This window comes from Chaetura pelagica, unplaced genomic scaffold (assembly GCF_000747805.2).
Source record: "Chaetura pelagica isolate M959 unplaced genomic scaffold, ChaPel_1.0 scaffold294, whole genome shotgun sequence".
NCBI classification, from domain to species: domain Eukaryota; kingdom Metazoa; phylum Chordata; class Aves; order Apodiformes; family Apodidae; genus Chaetura; species Chaetura pelagica.
Window position 1 is genome coordinate 1,759,708 of NW_009953068.1, and position 21,665 is coordinate 1,781,372.

Sequence of the window (21,665 nt, forward strand, 5' to 3'; positions counted from 1 at the left end):
CAACTAGATTCATTGGACCTGTTGCTGCAAATACTGAACACTACTTAGAACCTGTTACCAAGTGGGTCTGGCCCTTCTGATGAGGGACATTAAAACCCACCTGTGCACAGCCTGTGCTCCTATTCCAGGGACAGACAGGGCCACTGTCACACTCCTGTGCATTGCCAGCTGTGGGTATGACCACGGCTTCTCAGATAATGGTTCTGTATTGATAAAGGCAAGTGGGCAGAAGCAAATACTTTTACAAGACTGTAAGTCATCAGCTTGTACTCAAGGCATTTCAACATTTGGAGGAAGGAAAAAATCTTCCTGGTGACAAAAACTTATAACCGTTCCCAGAGGGCAGCCTCAAGGGGCGTGTGGTTTCTGGGGTGCTGCTGGAAGGTGGAGAATGAGTTGATGTCACTGTGGTTGTATTTTCAGGGCGCCTGTGTCCATTTGGGGGGTTCTTTTGTGGAGAAGCAAGGTGCTGCCCAAGAGACAGGTCCTTCAGTTCCAGCTTATCCGTGCTTTCTTCTTTGCTGTGCCGTGGAGATAAATTGAGCAAGCTGAGGACATCTTTTTTAGAAGTCATTGTTCCAGGAGCTCCCTGGAGAATCTTTATTGGGCCAGTGGAGTGATGGGGAGTGCTTTGCCAGAACATCTTTAAGTTGTGAATTGCTTGCACTTTTTCATCAATGGCAGCCATTTTTAATTTGTCTATGTCTGGGGCATCAGCTGGACTTGAGCGAGCAGAACCAGCTGAGGAATAGGAAAGAGCAGGAGATGGAGTACTGCCACCAGGAGACTGATGCCCTGAGCTTGGAGAGGTATTTCTGGGTGATTTAGAAATATGAGCACTGTAGGGAGAGCTGGGGTACTTCAGTTTAAAGTGAGGCTGCTCAGTTAAGGACCCATGTGAATCACAGCTGGGAGATGGCTGCCCACTGTATTGCCCTGTGCCTTCTTTGTGTGACATCTCCGACGCCGTAGGGCTGTTATAGCCAGAGCTCACCTTCTGAAGGGATGAACTCCTTGTTGGAGGCTTTGGTTTCATCGCCAGAGGTGAAGACTGGTTCTTCTGACTGGAGCTGACTGGGCGACTGAACGCGCTGGTCTCTGAAGATCTGAATGCAGACACACCTGCTGGGCTGGAAGCCCCATCATCTGAACTGTTGCTCTTGCCTATTTGGTTGCTGCTTCTCTGAAGACGTTCAACGGCAATGAGGTGACTCTGAGTTTCCTCCAGAATTTTCTGGGCCAACTCTTGTGGATCAAGCTTTGGATTACTGTCCTCCTGGGATTTGACAGTGCTGTCAGTCTCAGTGCTAGACTGGTCAGATTCCCCAGTATCAGAACTTGCAAGTTTCCCAACTTTTTGGAAAGGGGAATTAGGACTGGGAATAAGTGTCATTTTAACAGGTGAATTTGGAGTACTTATGCTCCCTTTGGAATTGGCAGACTCTTTAATGCCTCCAGTCTGACCAGCTTTGGGCTGTTTGTGATCAGGGGAAAATCTTGGTTTTATGTTTTCTTGGTAACTGGCCAAAGGCTCATTGCTGATTATAGAAAAACCTTCATACTCTTCCTCATCTTTGCTGGCTACAGTGCTGGCTGGTGGTGACAACTGGCTCTGTACTGCAGACCTGTGTGGATAGATGTTCTTGGGCCTCTCATAGTCCTGGCGTCCCCTGTGTCCCACTCCATCTGGTGTGCTCTCTGGCTTGGAAACAAAGCTCATGGAGGAAGCAATGGAGCTCAGGCTGTACACAGAAATGGCATCTGATGCCAGGCTGTCTGGACAGGTAGGAGAGAAGGGAGGGTTTTGATACTGGGGCACGGGGTTGGAAATGGACTGAGCAGAAGCCAGTGACTCCAGTGATGAGGAGCTGTCCAGGCTAAGGCGCTTGGGTAGCTCTGTAGAATCTAGAAAAGATGAAAAGAAAAAAGTACAAATATGCCCATAGATACACAGTAAAATCAAACAAAACCAGGTAATGTTCTATGAGAATTCAGAGGAAATGCTACAAAACATGCACTCAGACTCTCTGCTGCTTCAAAAACCGCAACTACTACTTGGGTGAGAAAAAAAAAAGTGCACAGCCCAGGAAATCCAGGGGCAGGAACTTCAGTCCACTTGTCAATTCATTATCATTGTGTATTTTAAAAACAAGGGTGAGTTATACATTCTCCAGCTGCTGGATTCTATTCCCAGCTTTGGCCTCAGCTTAATCTCAGTGTTGGTTTCCCATGTAAAAGTAACATTTGCTGCACCTGTTGTACGACGTATGACATATGTGATGTGTGTGATGATGTGTGTTTGAGCTCTAAAAAAAGGTTAAGAGTCTGAGATTTCAACAGAAGCCATTCTGATCAAATCACCAGATGACATAAGAGCAAAAACTACTGCAAGTAGCTTTACCAAAAAGTGCCAGCAAGGATTGAAGAGCAAAGTGCATGGTCCTCCTGTTAGCTTGTTTCCCAGTTTTCAGAATCACCTCCTCTTGGCCAACTTCACAAAGGTCAAAACCTGTATGGAACATGGAGCAGAAAATCACATCTGACAGGAAGATCTTATGTCTTCAACATGTCTGACGTCATATGGAACACAAACAGGATAAAAAGATGTGAGATCCTGCAGTGTCCTGGGGTGGCGACTCTTAAACTACAATGCACAGTTTGAATTGTACAAGGCCAGAAGCAAACTCAAAAGTGGTCACACAAAAGTATGTGTTATGAACAAGAAGGAACAGGATCCTGAAATAAAAACTGGGGTTAAACCAACTGCACCAAGTGGCTAAAAACCCTGAAATCCATGTTCTGCTGACCCAGGAGATGTTTTGGTGCCTAAGAGAAAACTGGACCTTACCTCTGGCATGTGAACTGGCAGAAACAAACTGCACTGTCAGGGCTTGCATCTGGAGGTGCAAAGACCAACCAGCACCAGACAAATCCAAAGCTCTGAGTCTCATCACTACTTCAAGCCACCATATGAGACACTAGCAGTGGTTTTAGAAAGACAACGGAAGAAAGTGTTTTCCTACCTAGAGCTGCCAGGAACTCATGACAGCCAGGTAGCCTCCAGAGTTGGACACTGATGGAAACCTGGATTGGTGCAGAGGAGAAATCTTGCTCCTTCTCGCCTGCCTGAAGTTGAACCAGAACCTGATGCAGCTGAGGATAACAACACAGATATGAGCCACTTCTTACAACTCCCATCTCTGCTTTTCCAACAGTCACAGCTGAGGAAATGCACTGCAGACACCCCTTTCCCTGTACTCCCAGAAGTCAGCTGTTGCTCCCAAAGAGAACAGTGAGATGAAGAGGTCTGGGCAGAGGGACAGTCCAGGGACAGCAACAATGGATAAACTTGAGCAGCAAAAGCAGGGAGAGAACAGGGTGAGGGTTGGGGGTGTGGCCAGTGGAATTGAGCAAGAAGGAAGCACAGCAGGAGAATCTGTGAAGTGAAAGAAAAAGGAGATACTTGGGGGCTGCTCACAGAATTATATTAAAGCCCATTCCATGACTGAATCATGCTCCTTATGCAAATCCCAAGAAACTAATTCTTAGCATTTAACTGGGTAGAACAAGTAATATGAAACCATGGAAGACTTTCCTAATACCTCCATAGCCTCCAGGAAAGAAATTTCTCAACTGTACCCAAGGGACAGGAGTAGCAAAGGAGAGAAAAAATGTGTTTATGAAGATCTAACACAAATTAAGGTGCCAGGACCCCATGTAATTCAAAACCATAGCCAGGGGAGGAAGGATGGGAAGTCAGCTAACCTCAGGACCACCCATCTCCCACAACCCACAAAAGCTTACAGTCTTTTTCCACAGTAGCCCTGTGGAGCAAATTCCAGGCCTGAATGTAGCTTGAAGACACTGCTCTGCAGTGCAGGGAAACTGGTCCAGTGACCAAGGCACTTTATCCTGCACAGCAGTGTCATTCCCCAGTGCATCTGATACTCACCATTCCCACCATATTTTTAACAGCCTTCGGGCAGCAGATAAAAAGAAAGGAAGAGAGGAGAAAAGAAAGAAAATGGGTTACTCTGTGCTACAAAATGCCTGGGAGAGGGAACCCTGCAGTGACACATCCACATGCAAAACAACTCCCGACTGCAAGATGCTCTATCCAGAGAAAGAAGGAAGCAATGGAAATGGCCTGAGCGTGGATCAGGAGTCCAACACCATGGGAACAGGCAGCTGGACTCCAGGAGTGCCCAGCTCATTACAATCAATTCAGGGACTTTGCAGGCAGGTTCTCAGGCCAACCCACACTCTGGCAGAAGTCTGAACATAAACCAAGCCCTTCTCTTGTTTTCTCCAGGGTACATTATTGGCACGTAATGCAGGCAGCAACCCCTAACTTTTCATTGCACACATGGTAATACTGAAGTTCTCTCTTCTGCAGTTCCTGCCTCCTGTTTTGCTGTAAAAATAAGCATTTTCTGTCCAGAAGATCAGATTCCCCACCCTGTTACTTCACTAACACCAAGAGCACCTGCCCCCTTTGACACGATCAGTCACAGGGGAGGGGCAGGAAGCAGCACCCCCAGCTGAACTGTCAGTCAGTTCTGCTCCAGTTCTGAACAGTCTCCTGTCCTCTGGGATGGGCAGAGCCTTAGCTGAGAGGAAGGAAGGGGGAAAACAAGTAACCGCAGAGGAAGGGACAGCTGAGCTGAAAACCGTAACTTGTTACTGGAGAGATTCTTGTGAAAAAGGAAACTCTGCCTGGGGCTTGGGCTAGAGAAGAACATTTGCAAAAACAACATCATACCCCTGCCAATATTTACTGCACGGGGCAGCTGAGGAACTGGTAAGCACATCTTCTGTTACTTGTGTAGAGCATCCAAATATTTCTCCTTGAGTGATTCAATCACCCAAGGAAGAAGACAATCATGAAGTAATCTCCTGGACACTATATCACATTCCAACCTATGGGAATGTTGTCTTTGTATTCATCACATCTCTTCCAGTCTGGGCCTCCCTCTGGCGGCCACAAGTAAAAAAATAACCCTGCTATTCCACTGCAGAAGTCTCAGGCATTGACAAAAGAGCCAAGGCAAGGAAGCAAAAGGCCACCAAGGACGAGACATGGGAGATACCTCACACAGTCCTGTAGCTTGTGACAAGAAACCCTTTCATTCAAGCAGACTCAGAATAATAGGCTGCTTAGTGGCTAACAGCCACACTGGCTGTTATTTTGCATTTTGTGCAGAGAGACTCAACATGACAGAGTGAAGAGGGGCTCTCTGAAGCTACACAGAGATAATCCCACCATGGTACTGCCCTACAACACTTTTGCATGTGGAAAAGAAAGTGAGATCTTTGTCCATTCACTATGTGCAGTGTGTTCACCTACTGAAGCAGGCAAATGATCAAGATAAACTTAATTAGAAGATTAATCAGGACAGCAAGAAACACATAATGGAAAGCCAGCCAGGCTGGAGGCACAGAGGAAGGTTAGGTTAGGCATGCTAGAAAAACTGGGGAGAGGGAGGAATGTGAGTGAGACAGGAGGGAGCAGGAGGGAGTCCCACAGCCACGGGCAGCACTGCCTTTCTCTTACAGCCCAGGAACCCTTTCAGCAGAGCCCAGAGCACACCCCAGGGGGGACACTGGCTTACTGACAGACCTTGCATCATCCAAAGTCAACTATACCTTGGGACTCTGGTAATTACAGTGGACAAAGATCAGCCAACATGGGCCATAGCCAGGATGGCCAAATGGCAATTAGTGGTTCTACCTAATTTGCCAGATTTTGCTGCCCCCTCACTGCAGGAGGCATCACGTTTTCACTTCTGTCATTGACAGGGAGACCCAAGGCCATGCAGCCCAGTAACATACCTGCATTCTTCTCTTCTGGACACTTTCATTCACACAAACAGCCATGTTTAGAATTTCAACCCTAAAGTCTCCTAGCAAGCTCTGGGTTGATAACCCAGAGCATAAACCATTCTGTGCATTTTTGAATGTACTGACCTGGGAAGAACCATTCGGAAACTGGTACTGGAGGAAAACCTCCTGACTCACCCTGTTAATAAGCTGTTCTCCTGTTTCTGAAGCTGTGATAAGTTTACAAAGTGCCTGAAGTGCAGGGTTAGGCAAACCTGAAAAACATCATCAGAAACAGGGATTGTTCAGTATCTGTTAATCTTGACTGCTAGAAATAGAGCAATCTGAACAGAACACAAACTCAGAAAATTCCTAAAATCTCTCCCTCACATCACTGAAGAGTTCTGGAAACAGCAGCAATTTCCAGAAAGCCAAAGGTTTTCCCACTCTACATCTGATGATACATCTTCAGGTTGAGAGCTGGGAGAAAGGAATAGTCCCATCACACTTCTCAGATATTGGATACACTGGTAAATGATCCCCATCTGTGACAAAATTCTCATAAACACTTAACTTCTAGAACCTCTACCCTATTAAATACTTTTATTTTTTTGATGTAAAACATCAGTCATTTTACAGACTTGCATCCAAGAAAGGCAGGGAAAGGTGGGTGTCTGCCTGGCCAGATGGGGACAGAGCCCAGAGCTGGGCTGCTGCTCACCTAGGAGGGACTGGATGGTGGTGCTGCACTGCTGCAGCCTGTCCCCGGGGTCCGAGGTTGGGAAGAAAACTGCTGCTGGGAGGCCACTGGCTGCAGGGTCCAGCCGAAATCCTACTGCAGTCAGGAGTGCCTGCCAGCCTGGAATGCCACCAACTTTATTCTCCACGCTTTGCTGGGAGGTGTACATGGAGTTGTGCTGCCCATTCTGGATTCGCTGCAGTGATTTCTCCACCTTTGGGGAAAGTACAGCATTAGCTTATTTTCTAAGAGGTTTTTACTAACTGTTTCTTTTTACACAGTAAAGAAGCAGGGAGAACAGGTTGTGAGGCAGCAAATCCCACGTGGAACCTGACCTGTCTTACATGACAGGGTGTGAGTGCACATGACAGCAGAGGCTCCAGTAATTCAGCAAAATCACTGTGGTATCTATATTCTCTGGGACGGTGTGGAAAGTAATGCCACAGGGAACTACCAGTTTGTGACAGTTTCTGTAACCCTGGCACCCGGGTTTCTCCCCAAGAGATGACTCTGGCTTAGGTTCCAATCTTTCATACACACTACTCATTACCAGGCTGCAGCTATCTGGTACACAGTAGAGAGAGATATGTGTCCACAAAACCACAAAAGCAGCTGGGATGACTACCAATAGTCATAGGTTTCCATCATCCTATGGATACTCCATATTCCTGTGGGACCACAGAGAACACATTCGAAAGAAAAGTATTGAAAGTCATGAGAGATTATTCCAGTCATCTGGCAGTTTGGCTTCAGTCCTGCTACTCCCCATAACAGGCTACTGGCACATCTGGGATAAAAGTGCCTCTTCCAAGTATGCAAGGAGACAGCAGCCACTGTGCTCTGCATCCCCATGGATGCAACATTCATAGCTATCTTCTTGTAGAAACAATTAAGCCCAATTATTATCCCATTTTTAAAGCAGAGACCAAATTCAACAGCTGAGGGAGGATTTTGTCACAATACAATGCAAGACTTGGCTTACTCTGCCTCCTTCTGCTCCAGACACTCCATCAGGTGTTCCAGTCTTTTCACACTGGCCCAGAGTTTCCACAAGAGCCTACCTTATGGTAAGGGAGGGCTGAAGGTATATATTCAGGTGGGAGTGGCTATACATCAAGGTGTTTCTCTTCCCCTTGCACCCTTTACAGATGCACACACTCTGCATCTGTGTAACTCTCCAACAAGGGCTGCAATGCCCCTGTGCTGCTGCATGTGGTCATGCTTCCTTTCCCTTACCAGATGTAGCAGGACACGCAGAGCATCTCGTGCCCTCTCAGGGTGCTGCAGAATCTCAGTCAGGGCCTGTCCTACTAGTGAAGAAGGGCTGTTCAGCTTCATATCACTCCCAATAAGCATGAAGCCTGCAGGATTCAGAATAAAAGATGCTCAGTCTCCTTTTTTCACTTAAGATGTTCAAAACAAGCAGATATCCTCTGCACTCTTGGACTAAGAGAATTATGGTTTCCTGCACCCTACAGAGTGATATTCTCTTTCCAGAGCAGCTGCCCACTCCCCACCCAGTCCCATATACTAAATTTCCAGAAAGCTTCTAGATGCTTCTTAATGTCCTCCTCTATTACATCAACAGTGTTTTCCTCTTCAAGCAAGTAGACAAACTGTATTGAAGCTGAACTTCTCATGGCACACGCCACATATCCTTTACAGCAGCAGAAATCAACAGGAGCTGAAGAGTCATCACAGAAACCGACCTCAGAAACCTGAGAGCTTTCCCTGTCTTGGTTAGAAACCCATCTTGGCTTATGTGCCATCTAAATGCCAGATTCTCCAAATGTCAGCACAAGGAGCTCTGCCTGCCCCTTCCCACCCCCTGCAGCAAGGTCGGTGGCTGCCTGTCCTTGCTCTGGTGCTGGGAGACACCATCAGGAGCTGGAGGAGAAAGGCAGGGATGTGTGGAATGAACTTACTTACATACCACGGAAAGGGCAATACTAAGACAGGCTGAGTAACTGGAAGCCTCTACCTGGTGGTGATGCCAGGCCCCCATGTCCATGCTCATTCCTCTTTGCCTAGGAAGCAGCCACTTTTTCCTTTTTTTTTTTTAAATGCTCTTTCCTTTGATACAGAAAAATCTTGGAAGGAACACAAAATACAAAGTGCACTGTGGACTGTAGCTGAATTCAGCTCCCAACTGCTGTTGTCTGAAACATATCCTAGTGCTGGACTCATTGAGCCCGAAATCACTCTGCAGACTAACTCCAAGTTCTCATTTTAGCAGCCTCTAGTGAGCTTCCCACTCCTCAACCTACACACAGTTCACATCAGAGCCACACTCACAACAGCTTCCTGATGTAAAAAACATGGCACTGCAGCCTGCAAAAAATACCCATTTGGGGAATGACTACAGCTTTCATAAACCAGATTTGCACTGGGAAAAAAACATGCAGGTGATTTGTACATAACCCTGGAACAACACTGTTAAATCCAAGACTTTTTCCTTCTGAATCTCAACTCACTCATCTAACTGAGAGGAGGCAAGCACCAGCATTTCACTCTGGAGCTTATACTGTGGAGAAATTTTGCGTGAAAGGATGGGAAACCCTTCTAAAAAGGTCAGAGGTGCAAGCCCTATAAGGTTTAGGTCACGGAAATCACAGCTACTGGTTGCTGCTGCTACTTCCAGAAGCACTCTCTTGCCTCCTTGTCAGAGCTTCACTAATTCTCAGTGAGAAAGTTCTGTAAATTTGCTCCAGTTAACTCCATTCCAAGCACACAGGAAACTTGACCCTGTAGGATTCAAACATAGAGCTATTGTATTGCACATTATTTCTTCCCAGTCATGAAACCATTGTGAGGAAAAACACTTCACAATTGCTTTAGATTATATCAAATCTGTAATCCACTTCCTACACTCAGAGAAACACTGCTGTTTTCCATAACACTGACATTCAACCACATTCAGCTGAATCAGAGTCTGAAATGCAGGTGCGAAACTCTGGGAAAGCAGAGGGCAGGTGCTGCTCCCTGCTAGTACCACTCCTTGCTTAACTCAAACAGCTGAGAGCAAAAGCACCTCCTGGAAACCCCATCTTGTTTGTCAAAAATCAGATTCTTCCTACCTGCCCAGTTGGATGGATGGGAGAACTGCTTGCTGCTCTGCACAGTTTTCATTGCTTCTCCAAGGGCTGCACTGGCTTTCATCCCATTCAAGAGGGAGGAGTAGAAGGCGTGCACAAACATTTTGGAAGCAGCCACAGGAACAGGCCAAAGTGACACTAGGACACACTGAGCCCCAGCAGCCAGGAATGCTCTTGTCAAGCCAATCACTCCATCAGCAGTGACTTTGCTGCTGGATTCTTGATAAGAGCCAAGAACCACTAATTTGACAGGAAGCCGCAGATCCAGGACATCAGCTGCTGTAAGGAGAAACTCCTGAAGAGGAGGACAGTCTGAGATGCTTTCCACATCACTGGCATCATCCTGCATCCGAAGGGATTCTGGAATTGTGTAGGGGTTCCCAAAAGAACTCTTGCTGCTAGCTGGATTACTGTCAGCATTGGGTGTCAGGACCAAAGCAGCCAGTTTCCAGGAGACATGGGTTGCAAAGTGGACACATTCTGCCTGAGTTAGAGCACTCATGACCCTCTCCTTTGTCGCTGCACAGCCAACTAAAGGCTGGCAGCCAAGTAACTCAGACACCATATATGCTTCCTCCTCTGCAGAGGGCATAGGTCCCCAAAGCCACCTGTCCATCACGGCTGAAGGGAGCTTGGGATTCCCTATGACAGCTGCCATTGAGGTAGAACTGGAGTAAGCAGGAGTATTCTTCCTTGCATGGGACTACAGAGAGAAAGAAAGAGAAAATGGGTTCAAAGATCTGTCAAGACAAGTACAACACTGATCAGCAAGAGCAGATGTGACTTAGGGCATTCTCCCTGGAGACCCAGGTCTTAGAGATGCTGGTGCCAAACATTAGTGTGAAAGCACTTCTGTGGCTTTGGCTTCTCCTTTCAGCTTCAGCTCAGGAGACATTATTTGCCTTCTCCACATAGAAAGCTACAATGCAGGTAAGATAACAGGAATGTGAGAGGACACTTGCCAAGGAAGCTCACTATTTATCACAAACACCTACATTTCTGCAGGCTGCCATGTAGTTCCACACCCCAGGACATACTATCCTTTAAATGATGATATCCAGATGATCCATTCCCCTTGTCCCTCCTGGCATGCCTGGGGCTGTGATTCTGTGCTGCAGGAGCTACCTGAGACTCCACAACAGTGGGGCTCAGTGTGCTCATCAGAACAGGGGATGCCTTGGGAAGGTGGGACACTTGTGGTTCTATTCTTGAGTTTGGCATAGCAGGACAGAGCTGCTGCTATTCCAGTATGTATAAGGGACCTGCACCCTGCAGAAGAGATTCCATGAGAGAGAGGTTTTATAAGGCAACATCAGACCTTGGAGCTGGAATTCAGCGACTGGATGGACGGCACTGCGATGAGGCTGAAGCGCTCATAGAGGTACTCGTTGGAGGAACTGCCCTTCAGGAGAGCAAATGGAAGGAGGTACAGTTCTCCCTCCAGAACCAGAATCAGCTGGCGGTGGCGACCCACAGGCCCACTGGAGTGCATCAAACCCTGGAAAGAAAAGAGAATCAGTTTGGCCCCTTCACTCCATCAGCTTCTCAAGCACCAGGCTCTAGTCTGACCATGCAAATGAAGACAAGACTGCCTGACTCATTCCAAATGAGTTCCTGAACTAGCTTGCACTGCCTCCAAACATTACTACTTCTTGATACAAATCCTGGGGCTTCAACAGGACAGCAGTAAAGGAAGGATATTTTTCAAACACTTGGCTTACATTTCATAAATAATAACCACGAAATCCTCTGAGGTGCTAGCTAGATACATTCTTCTTGGAAGAAATAACATCCATGTTCTACCTCTTTTCTGTTATTTATCAAACAGTACTCCTTTCAGTACCCCTGCTTTAGAGCATGATTATTTCAGCTGAATCTCTATTTAACAGGGGAGAGAAGAACCTTCCTTCTTTTGCTGCCAACAGTGAACTACTACTCTGAAATGTCTAATGGAAACAAACTTTTGAAACAAGGTGGGTGCAGCAGTAATGTCAGAAAATCCTGAAGTGCCGACATGTCAGATAATTAGTACAACAGAAAAGAAAAGGATATTGTGCATTTTGAGGGTGAGTATTACTACCCACGTGAAGTTTTAGCTATAGAGCTCAGACAAATACAACCTGGTCCATAACGCAGTTCTTCCTCTCCCGCAGTCTGGAGCAGACTTCCAGACTGCACTGTGATGCACTGACAGCTGATGATTTATTTTAGATACATTGGTCCCACATCACTAGCACCAAAGAGTAACAGGAATTTGCAGTCAGTCTCAAGCCTTAGTTATCAGGCAGCAGCAAAGATGAATGAACATTACTAAAGAAAAAGATCAGTCCAGTGGTCTCCTCCAAAGGGAGTCTGGAGCAAGTCAAATACAAAAATATAGGTCAACTCTGAGGGAGAACATCAAACAGTAGGATGTTGAAGAGAGACAGTGAGATGCTTTTAAAGGCTCTTGCCATTTGAAGTGAGAACAAAACTGCTGAAGGGTAAGAAAATTTTAATTTAAAAGAAGTTAAAAATAGTTGCTGATATCTTGCTGTTTCTCCTGCCCTCCTTACAGCTCTAGAGATCACCCTGCCCCACGGCCTGAAGGTGGAGATGCAGGGCAGCTGCTGACACACAGCAGCCTGGGGACCCTTCCTGCAAACCCCCTCCTCACCATCCTGACACAACCCACAGCCCCCAGGAGCCCTCCCCAGCACTCCCTGCCTGGGGTGAACCAGCATTCCTCCTCTGCAGCTAAATTTACCAGCCTCCTTTCAGCCCTTTCTGCCTCTTTCTGCAGAGCCCAAGTTGACAAGCAGCAGCTTCCCACAAGGTCAGGTGCTGCTTTCCAGAAATGTTTTGGGGTTTTTTATTTGTTTGGTTGGTTTTTTTAATACGTGTTCCATTTTACTTACTGCTCTGGGAGCTTTAGGTGTCAGCAACACAATCAGAGCATCTAAGCCATAGTGACATGTGCCTAGTGAACCTTTAATTTGTCTGTAAAACTCCTAGAGATTAATGCTCTTTTCCTCATGATGGATGTATGTGCAGAACATGTAACTATGAGGATCATTTGTGTTTCTTATTTCTCCAAGAATTAATTTTAGTGTCAACTCTTAACAAAAAAGAATCTCTTCAGTGAGAAGAAGGAGAAAAACACAAACTGCCAAGCACAGGAACATGAGTTCTGCTCCACAACAGCAATACCAGCCACATGTGATTTCTCATGCAGGTGGAACAGTCTCTGGCCCATCACCTGCAGGGAGCACAACTGTGCAGGGTCAGGAGGCTGACAACTGCTGACCCCTCACTTGCAGTGACTGATACTGCAACTGGAGGCTTCTGGTCTAATGGGACTTTCAAACCCCACACAAGACCTGAATTGCATATTCTTACACAGCTGCTAGTAAGGACCCTGTATCTGCTTATTCTGTACTCTCCAAAAGCCCTGCCAAGCCTTTCACTACCTCACTGGAGCCTGCTCTGGGCCTTGGACACCCACTGCTTTTTCTCTCTGACCTATTTGTACCTAGATAAGAGCTGCTGATTTTGCCAATTCATGAATTACAGAAACACTTTCTGCTAAGGTTCATCAAAAGCATTATACTTTGACAGATGACTGACTGGTATCAACAGAAACATCCCTTGTTTCCACCTCCCAACACACCCAGTCTGACCATCTGGAAAGACCAGGTAGAAACCACCATGCTTCAGATACAACACCCAAGCTGCCTACTCTTGCTTCCCTGCACTGAGAGGGGATTTTCGTAAGTGGATCTGTACATTTGTCAGCACCAACAGCTTACTCCTTCCATAGGTCCTATCAGTAAGTCGTAGAGTGCACGGAGTGGGGGCTTGGTAAAGGAAGTCTGCCTCCTTGGAAGAGATGATGTTCCATCCTTAACAGGCGACATGGTACTACTGAACAGACTGGTCATGCTCTGACAGCTCCTGTGGGCAAAACGCAAGTCAGAAGTTAGCTGCAGAAATCTGAGGACCACTACAGGTTGCCCTGACCTTCTAATATTGATGATGAGCCAGGCCCTGTCCATCCAGAGGACTCTGGTCTGTAAGATGCTTCATGGCAGGGCTTAATTCTCCTGTACAGCTTCATACCACAATGAACAGTGACATTACCAGCAAGGTGAACCACATCACATTACCAGCAAGGTCACCACATCACATTGCTATGGAGTTTTTCTACAAACTTAGGAACCTGAAGTGCTGTTCACAGTTTTCACTGCATACCTGTATATTGCAGTTGTCTGCAGGCAAATTTAAGACCCATCAACCACTGACCTTATCACAGGAAGATGAGTTTGTGCAAAACCCAAGTGCAAATCTAGCATGCAACAAAAAGAAAATACTGCAATGGGCAAACAACAAGACCTGAAGATTACACCTGCACTTGTTGTCCCTCCTTGAATGGCTCCATGAAGTCAGTGCTCAGTTGTTTCCATCCTTCACGTAGTGCAAATTTTAAAATCAGATCAGGAAATAAAATCCGTGCCTTTCCACCCTCAGGCATTCCTAGTGCCCTGAGCCCCAGGCTCAGAGCACATCCCTCCAGGACATCCCGGCCCAGGCAGCAGGAGCAGGCAGAGATGCAGCCCGAGCACAGCCCGGACCCCGTTCCCAGCAGGTGGCACTCGCTGGCTCACCTGTGGCTGCCACTTCAACACTAATTTATGGCAGGGGATAAAGGTTTGATTACTCTCATCAGCAGAGCCTCCTTCATCTTGGTTTCACAGCCAAGCAGCTCTAGATTTATTCCTTCACCACTCGGATTGCTTTTTATTAGAAGAAGACCAAGGGAGCATCATAAATCTTTCACATCTCTTGCCTGTGGGCAGGGAATAAGGGCTTGATTACTCTCATCAGCAGAGCCTCCTTCATCTTGGTTTCACAGCCAAGCAGCTCTAGATTTATTCCTTCACCACTCGGATTGCTTTTTATTAGAAGAAGACCAAGGGAGCATCATAAATCTTTCACATCTCTTGCCTGTGTGTTTGTGTAAACAAAGAGTGAGAAAATCCATAGGAGGAGGACAGATCTTTTGTAGCAGACAGAGCAGACCTGCAGCCCTGGCCAGCCCACTCCCCTTCCTCTCAAATCAGTACTGGCCAACACACAGCTCCCCAGGTGGCTTGTCAGGCACTGGAGTTCAGGGGACTTCAATGGGGCAAGAGGGAGACTTTTGAATCTTCTGGCCAAACGCCCCTCCACAGAGCACCAGTGCTGGCTTCTGGGATGCTGCACAGACCATTTCTACCTTGCTTTCACAAAGTAGAGGGGTCTCCCAGTTCCTGGAACAGGAAGCCCCTGCACAGGCTCTGCAGTGCTGCTTATTTATGACCCTTTGTGTAAGGCAGCTTGGCCTGCAGGCAGCAGAGGAAACAGCAGAAGCTGGGCCCAGGGCTGCCTGCTTGTACCAGCACCAGCTCTGCTTCCGCCCTTTGTTTGGAGATGAAGAACAAAGCAACGATCCCACGGCAGCCTCAGAGAAAGGGGGGAAAGCCCACGTCATGCAAGCCTGCAGCTCAGACTTGTCTGGCCAACCATCAGCCCCTGCAGGGCCTGACTCTGTTTGCAGAGGACGAGGGTAGCTGAGCAGGGGCAGGAGGGGCTCAGACTGCAGCCAGCACCCAGCTCTTCTTGCCTTGGCACTTGTTGGGACTCTGGATGACTCAAACACTACTCATGACCAAACACAGCCACTCTGGAGGGCTGGCAGTCAGACTTAACTGTTGCAGTGGTCTGACAGCCTCGGGACAACGACTGTCCACCAGGTCTGTCATTCTGCAAGCCTTCCCCAACAAGAGCCTTCCTAAAGATCCAGCCCCACATTCAGGGCCTTGGCACACTCACAGTACCAAGCTGTGGGATGCTCCAGAAAACATTCAGATATGAGCTCCCTGTGGCTGCTTTCAAGGATCCACAATTATCTCCAGAACCCACCAGTGGTTGCACAAAACCCACAGACCACCCAGCACTCTCTGCCTGTGTGGTCTGTACTCGGGCAGCTGCAGCACTGCACCCCGTACAGTAGAGAACCAGACAGATAAGAGACTCTCCAACCACTGCTTCCCTATCTGCCTTCCAAAGACCTCAGGCCTGCCTCATCACCAGGCATCTGATGATCTGGACTCTTGGCTGACTCTGGCTGCCATCCCCAGGTCTGCCTTGCTCACTTCACTGGGTGCTGAGGGATGGGGTCCCGCTGGTGTGGCCTCTGCCCTGCAGGCTCTGCTGCAGCTCCTGGCTCCCCAACATTTGGGAGCAGCTGGTCCTCATTGTGTGACAACATACCCACAGCCAGTGGGGCCAAACACAAGATGAAGGCAGGGTTCCACGACAAGAGAAGAGGGGACATACGCAAAGACATCACATGATGATAAACAGGATGAAACCCTGAGCAAAACAAGATGAAACAGTATCTTGGTGACAGCCACATTTTTAGTGCTGCTGAGGCTCCACGTGAATTGTAGCCAACTTCTCCTAGGTTCCTCTGGCTGGATCCATACAGACTTTACTCTTTCTGCAACATTGAGCTTGCTCTGGAAGTCTCCAACTGGACCGGACTGGTCATGAACCCTGAGCAGGCTGACTGCTCTCTGCAGTCATAAGGGGAGCTGGGAGATAAGAATGGCCCTGGCAGAAGAGAATTCACATCTCAAGTTACACTGCTCCTTACCCCCCAGTTTGCCCTTTACAAATGCTCACCATGCTGCACTGCAAAACCAGAAGCTGCATAAGACATGAGCATCTAGGACTATCTTGGGGGCTACATCAGTGGCATCCACACTTAGACAACTATTACCCAGTATAGAGAACTCTGCAGCATCCCTTCAGTGCTTCTTTCTCCTCCAAAGTCCGCTTCAGAAGTTCCTTACACTAACTGCCAAATCTCCACATTGTTGCTTTGCTAAACAGAACTGCCAAAGAATCATAATATTCTCTGCTTAAAAGCCAGATTACCTGATGACAGCAATCAGAAGGCACTCATCCCAGACCAAGGGCTTCTCTTCAGTCACCCACTTGTTGCCAGACAGAAACTGGATGGTTTCAAACAGTCCCTGCATCTCCAGGGCCTCATTTTCTAATATGGAACCTTAACAGCGTGTGCAATTCCTGTGCGTGAGGGAACTTGCACTGGCCCCAAGCCACACAAACTCCCTTGAGGATCTCCAATATTCAAACACAAGATGTGAACATGCATTCAGGCCTCACAGGAGGAATACAGGGCCCGCCTTGGCAGTGGGGAAGACAAGCTCTTACTCTCAGCTCCAAGCAGGCCCTACTCCTCTTTGTCCCCTGCAGTGCAGAAACCAAAGCAAACAAGACACCATACCTTCAGTCACTGCTTGTGGGCCACATATCACCATCCTCTGAAGCACCATAGCAGCAATAATGGATGCAGCACTGACCCACAGCTACAAGAGCTCACTCCAGTACTGGCTGGCAGAAGAGCCACTACACAGCTGAGCTGCAATCTAGAACTGCAAGATCAGAGCTTGTGCTTTTGCAAACCATTCAATGCTGTTGCTTAACCAGTTCCCTGTTAGAGCTCTAGACCACTACACAGGAATGCTGCCTGCTCCCATTTTATTTCTTAATCTGCTCTCTTCTATGCAGATTTTCATCTGCTTCCTTCCTGAAGCTTCAGGGCTTTTGCAAGGATGTCTCCTTGTTGTCCCAAGCTCAGTGTGCTGCTCACTGTCAGCTACACCACTCTGCACAGCTCACAAACTCCAGTGATGGCTCACACCCCTGCAGGCTGAACGTGTTTCCTTTCCAGCTGAGAAAGGCCTGGGGTGTCCTGTGCTGAAGCACAGATCTAGCTCCCAGCTCTGGGTTGGATCATGCAGCTCCCCTCCACTGGGGGAGTGGGAACATTGGAAAAATTCTGTCTTCAATTTTCATTTTGAATGCTTGCCCTAATCAGCACAGTAACGTGAAATATTGAGATCTGATCAAGTTTTAAGAGGCAGAAAATGAGCAGAGACTGTGCTGCTAGCACACAGGTCTGTAACTCTGGAGATGCAGCATATGCCCAGCTAATTAGTACAACAGTTAAGATCGACAGAAACCAGTATTTCCATAGTAACTGGGTAGCAGACAGATCCAAGATCCAAACTGACAGCCAGCAGGGACGAGCAGAGCTCCCCTGCAATTGTTCACAGTCAAACCGCGCTTGGTCCGGAGAACAGCCAATTCAAAATGGCTGCCCTTAGGACAGTGACTGGTTAACAATTGCTGACTATCATCTTCAGCTTTCAAATTCACCTAGAAACACAATGAAGATGCTACTCCCTACATCTCCCAAACCAAGCTACTGAGTTCTTCAGTGAAATACATAGTCCTACATAAGGTCCTGTCCGTGCCTGGGGTCCTCCCTCCGACAAGAGGAATAGGATGCTTTCAGACCTTGTCCTGCCCCCTTCTGACTCAAAATTTCTATTTCTAAAAATGAAGAAATAGCACCTCATGTCCTTCCACAACCTGGCAGGACTGCTTTGTCCTTCATATCCAACACTTGACTCTGTAGAACAAAACCAAACCCCAACAGGCCATTATGTGTGGAAAGCCACCACACCAGGTACTCAAAACTCCCAGGCTGGATGCACACACAACACTACATGGTAATGGACTCTCAGTCCCATCAGGAGCAAGATGCAGAGCTCTCCTGAGAGGCAGAGAGAAGCTTGTGGCCACAACGCCTCGTTCTGCTTGCTGATCCCCACAGTGCAGTGCTGGATTCTCACCTGTTCAAAAGGTTGTTCCTGCTCACCATCCTGAGGAAGCCAGTTGGGTCAGTCATTGAGTTCAGCTTGTTATTCATCTCCTCAAACTGCTGGTCCATGATATCACCAGCCTCACTCTCAGTCTCGCTACTGGCACAGGCCCTATAGGGAACAGCAGGGTGAAGAAGACACTGATGAAGGACAGAGCAACAACTTTGTGACAAATGCTCATCCAGTTTGAGAGAAAAGGCTTTTCAGACTCAACCTCAACCACATGCTGAAGTAAAACTTTCCCTGGATTGCATCACCTCCTCCTGATAGACTTTTTCCAAATTGCTCTGTATCATGCATCATCACGTACAGGTAACAGATGATGTGATTACAAAAATGTTTATAGACAGCAGAAGAACAACCAGGAAGAAAAAGAATATATAGTTACACAGCTAACAAAAACACTCAGGAGAGAAATTAAACCTCAGTCTCCATGCCTTTATCTCCTAGCTGCAAAACCACTCAGAACACTCCAACTTTGCTTCCCTCCTTGGACACTGACTGCCATCACCTCCTTTTCTTGGCCAACATAATCCCTGGAACACCAGGTTTGGTGTTCACTGCCTGTGCAGAGAACGACCTGCAGGGTGGTGGCCTCTAACATGGGCTGCTAATGGTGGGGCTGGGACAGTGCTGCTAGTGCTTCAACCACCACAGCTGGGCAAGGAAGAGGAGAACACTTGTCCACAGCCCTGGGGACTCACAAGTGTTTTACTCACAAATCTTGGTGGTGCAGAAAAACACAAAACTGCTCAAAAAACCCGACTAAAACATGGTATAACCTACATGAGCCAAGACATCCACGCACATGAGTTTTGGGGGCTGGTTAATAAAGCAGCCAACATGTACTTTTAGGTCCCCTTTGCACTAGTAGCAAACCAGACCTACAAACTGCTGGTGTGTTGCTAACACACCCAGAGTAAAGCAACTGACGACTGTGTAGAAAGCTTTACTGAAAACAGCAAGTCGCACTGCTGCCACATCCTTTAGCACATCTTATGCTTGTTCACAAAGCACATGCAAGGACAGGGACATCCCCAACTCTGCCTTTCAGACAGAAGCATTCAGAGAAAAACTACTTGCAAATATCAGCATAGAAAACACATTCATACTCATTCAATCAATGAATCAAACCAAATACCACAAGAGATCATAAGATTGAGTATAAATTAGCAAAAAAGCCTGCCTTGTGATAAATGTGTAGAATAAAAAAAATGAGGGAACAGTTGTGGGACATATTTGAATAATGGATTGGACTGAGGTTCCTCCCTCTTTGCTGAAATTCTTCTGATGGATTAATTCACTGTAAATTATTTACTCAGCTATAGCCAAAAGGGAACATATTTCAAGGGGAGGGGTGGAATTCCTATAGTATTTGCAGTTTTTCATAAGTAAACCTTTCAAAGGGAATTGATTACATTGGAAGCTGTAAGTAGGATGGAATCTGCCCATGTACAGTCAGACATGGCATCTGCCTCCTCATCCAATCTACAGAATCATTACCCAGCCAATGGGTTCAAACCTTATTTGCATGTGCACATGTTGTCACTTGGCAGAAAAACAGCCATGGAGACAAAAATAAAGCCTTTTGTTTGTTGGTGCACCGAAAATTTGCCCCTACTCTGACTCACAGTTCTTAGACTTCTGGACAAGTAGCTCACCCCAGACTGTTACAAACAGCTTTCCAGTGGGAGAGGGGGAACCAGGATGTTGGACCTTTCCTCCTCAACTTACCGGGTGTAGTAGGAATCCACCCCCAGAGCCTCCCGCACGCTCGAGATGTGCTGCTCCAGTGCGGAATTTGTTGCTGTTTGCAGGGTCATGCTGTTGGCTTCATGGAATTCCCCAGCATTTTCTGCCAGGCTGTCACCCAGATAACACTCGTGAAATTTCAGAATTCCTGCAAGGTATCAGAATCACGAGGTTATTCCTGCAGGGCAGGAAGAGTGCTGAGAGTAACTGCCTGCGAAGCTGGAACAGCCCTTAGCATTTGGCATTTCCAGTATAACTGGGCCAAGCACCCTGTGCCGCGTCTCACGGGGCTTTCCCAGCACTCTGAACTACAGCCTTGCTTTTAAAACCTGGTTTTGTACCTTGCACATGATGGTTCAGAGGCATGAAGGCAGAGCCATGCTTTTATGTGATGCTCAGAATGCATTTGCTACTTCAGCAGTCTCATATAAATTATAAAACAGATCTTCCATACAAGCACCTACCAGAGTAATTCCCATTTCAAAAGATGAACATGAAAAAAATCTACTAATAGCCTCTGATCACATAAATTGAACACACAAGGCTCAAATACTGAACAAAAGTGTTATTACTACAGCAGAACCTCCTTACATCACACAAAGATTTTGCATTTCTTTCATATTGATGAAAACACATTATATGCAAAGAAAGAAAAAGATGGATTAATATGCAGTAAAATACTAAAAGATAGTGTTTCACAATGGATAAACCAAATAAAGGACACTTGCTTCTTTTAAGAGTTCAACTTATTTCTGCAAATAAAACCTTCCTCCATGCAGATTGGCATATCCTTCTTGCTTATAATTAGTTCTACAGCCTGAGATCAACATTAAATGGCTGCTCTGGATACCCTGTTTGCCTTGACAGCATAAATTATTAAACCAGTTAAGCAGAGTGGAGGAATAAAGAAGAAAGCCACTCCTTCTGCAGCAACAGCAGCAAACACAGAATAAGGATGGAGGCTCTAAGGGTACCATCCAGGTGGAATGATGAAGATCCTGGGCTGTCACTGAACCTGCTCTCTCCATCAGCACTAATGAAACTAGAAAAGGTCAGAGTAGCTGGGCTGGAGTCACTTCTGAAGAGCTCCCCAGCAAAGCTGCTCACGGGGAAGCACCACAGTCCCTCTCCTTCCCAACACCTGGCAGTGCCATCAAGGAGGCAGCCACAAACCCACCTATTTCAAGAGTGCAACTGCTTTTCTAAAAGGCCCAGTATGGGCAAGGAGGAGACTGCTCACAAAGCCTAGTGGCAAACCCTACACTTCTAATCCATATAACTTCAGTAAACTCAGCTTGATATTAACACTATAGAAGTACTGGCACTTTATTGTGCACACTATAGGTTTAAAGAGTGCATTAGTGACTGGATGTGCAGCAGGTCAACACCATCTTACACTGACACAAGCAACATTGCAAAACACCCCCGAAAAACTGTATCTCCCAATCACTGTCATCCCATCTGAAGTCAGGCACATGTGAA

The 21,665-nt window shown here is 46.9% G+C and overlaps 1 protein-coding gene across 1 annotated transcript in view; it reads right to left on the bottom strand.

Annotated features, from left to right (window-relative positions):
* Window positions 1–280: 280 nt before the first annotated feature.
* Window positions 281–21,665, bottom strand: part of TTC28 (tetratricopeptide repeat domain 28) — a 126,249-nt gene continuing 104,864 nt past the window's right edge. The window contains exons 11-21 of the mRNA XM_009996829.1: window positions 20,166–20,331; window positions 18,402–18,542; window positions 13,443–13,587; window positions 10,973–11,152; window positions 9,637–10,357; window positions 7,796–7,920; window positions 6,542–6,773; window positions 6,019–6,095; window positions 3,024–3,153; window positions 2,402–2,509; window positions 281–1,905 (exon numbers count right to left, since the gene is read on the bottom strand). Of these exons, the coding sequence (XP_009995131.1) occupies window positions 281–1,905; window positions 2,402–2,509; window positions 3,024–3,153; window positions 6,019–6,095; window positions 6,542–6,773; window positions 7,796–7,920; window positions 9,637–10,357; window positions 10,973–11,152; window positions 13,443–13,587; window positions 18,402–18,542; window positions 20,166–20,331 (3,650 nt within the window). The remainder of the gene's footprint in view (window positions 1,906–2,401; window positions 2,510–3,023; window positions 3,154–6,018; window positions 6,096–6,541; window positions 6,774–7,795; window positions 7,921–9,636; window positions 10,358–10,972; window positions 11,153–13,442; window positions 13,588–18,401; window positions 18,543–20,165; window positions 20,332–21,665) is intronic.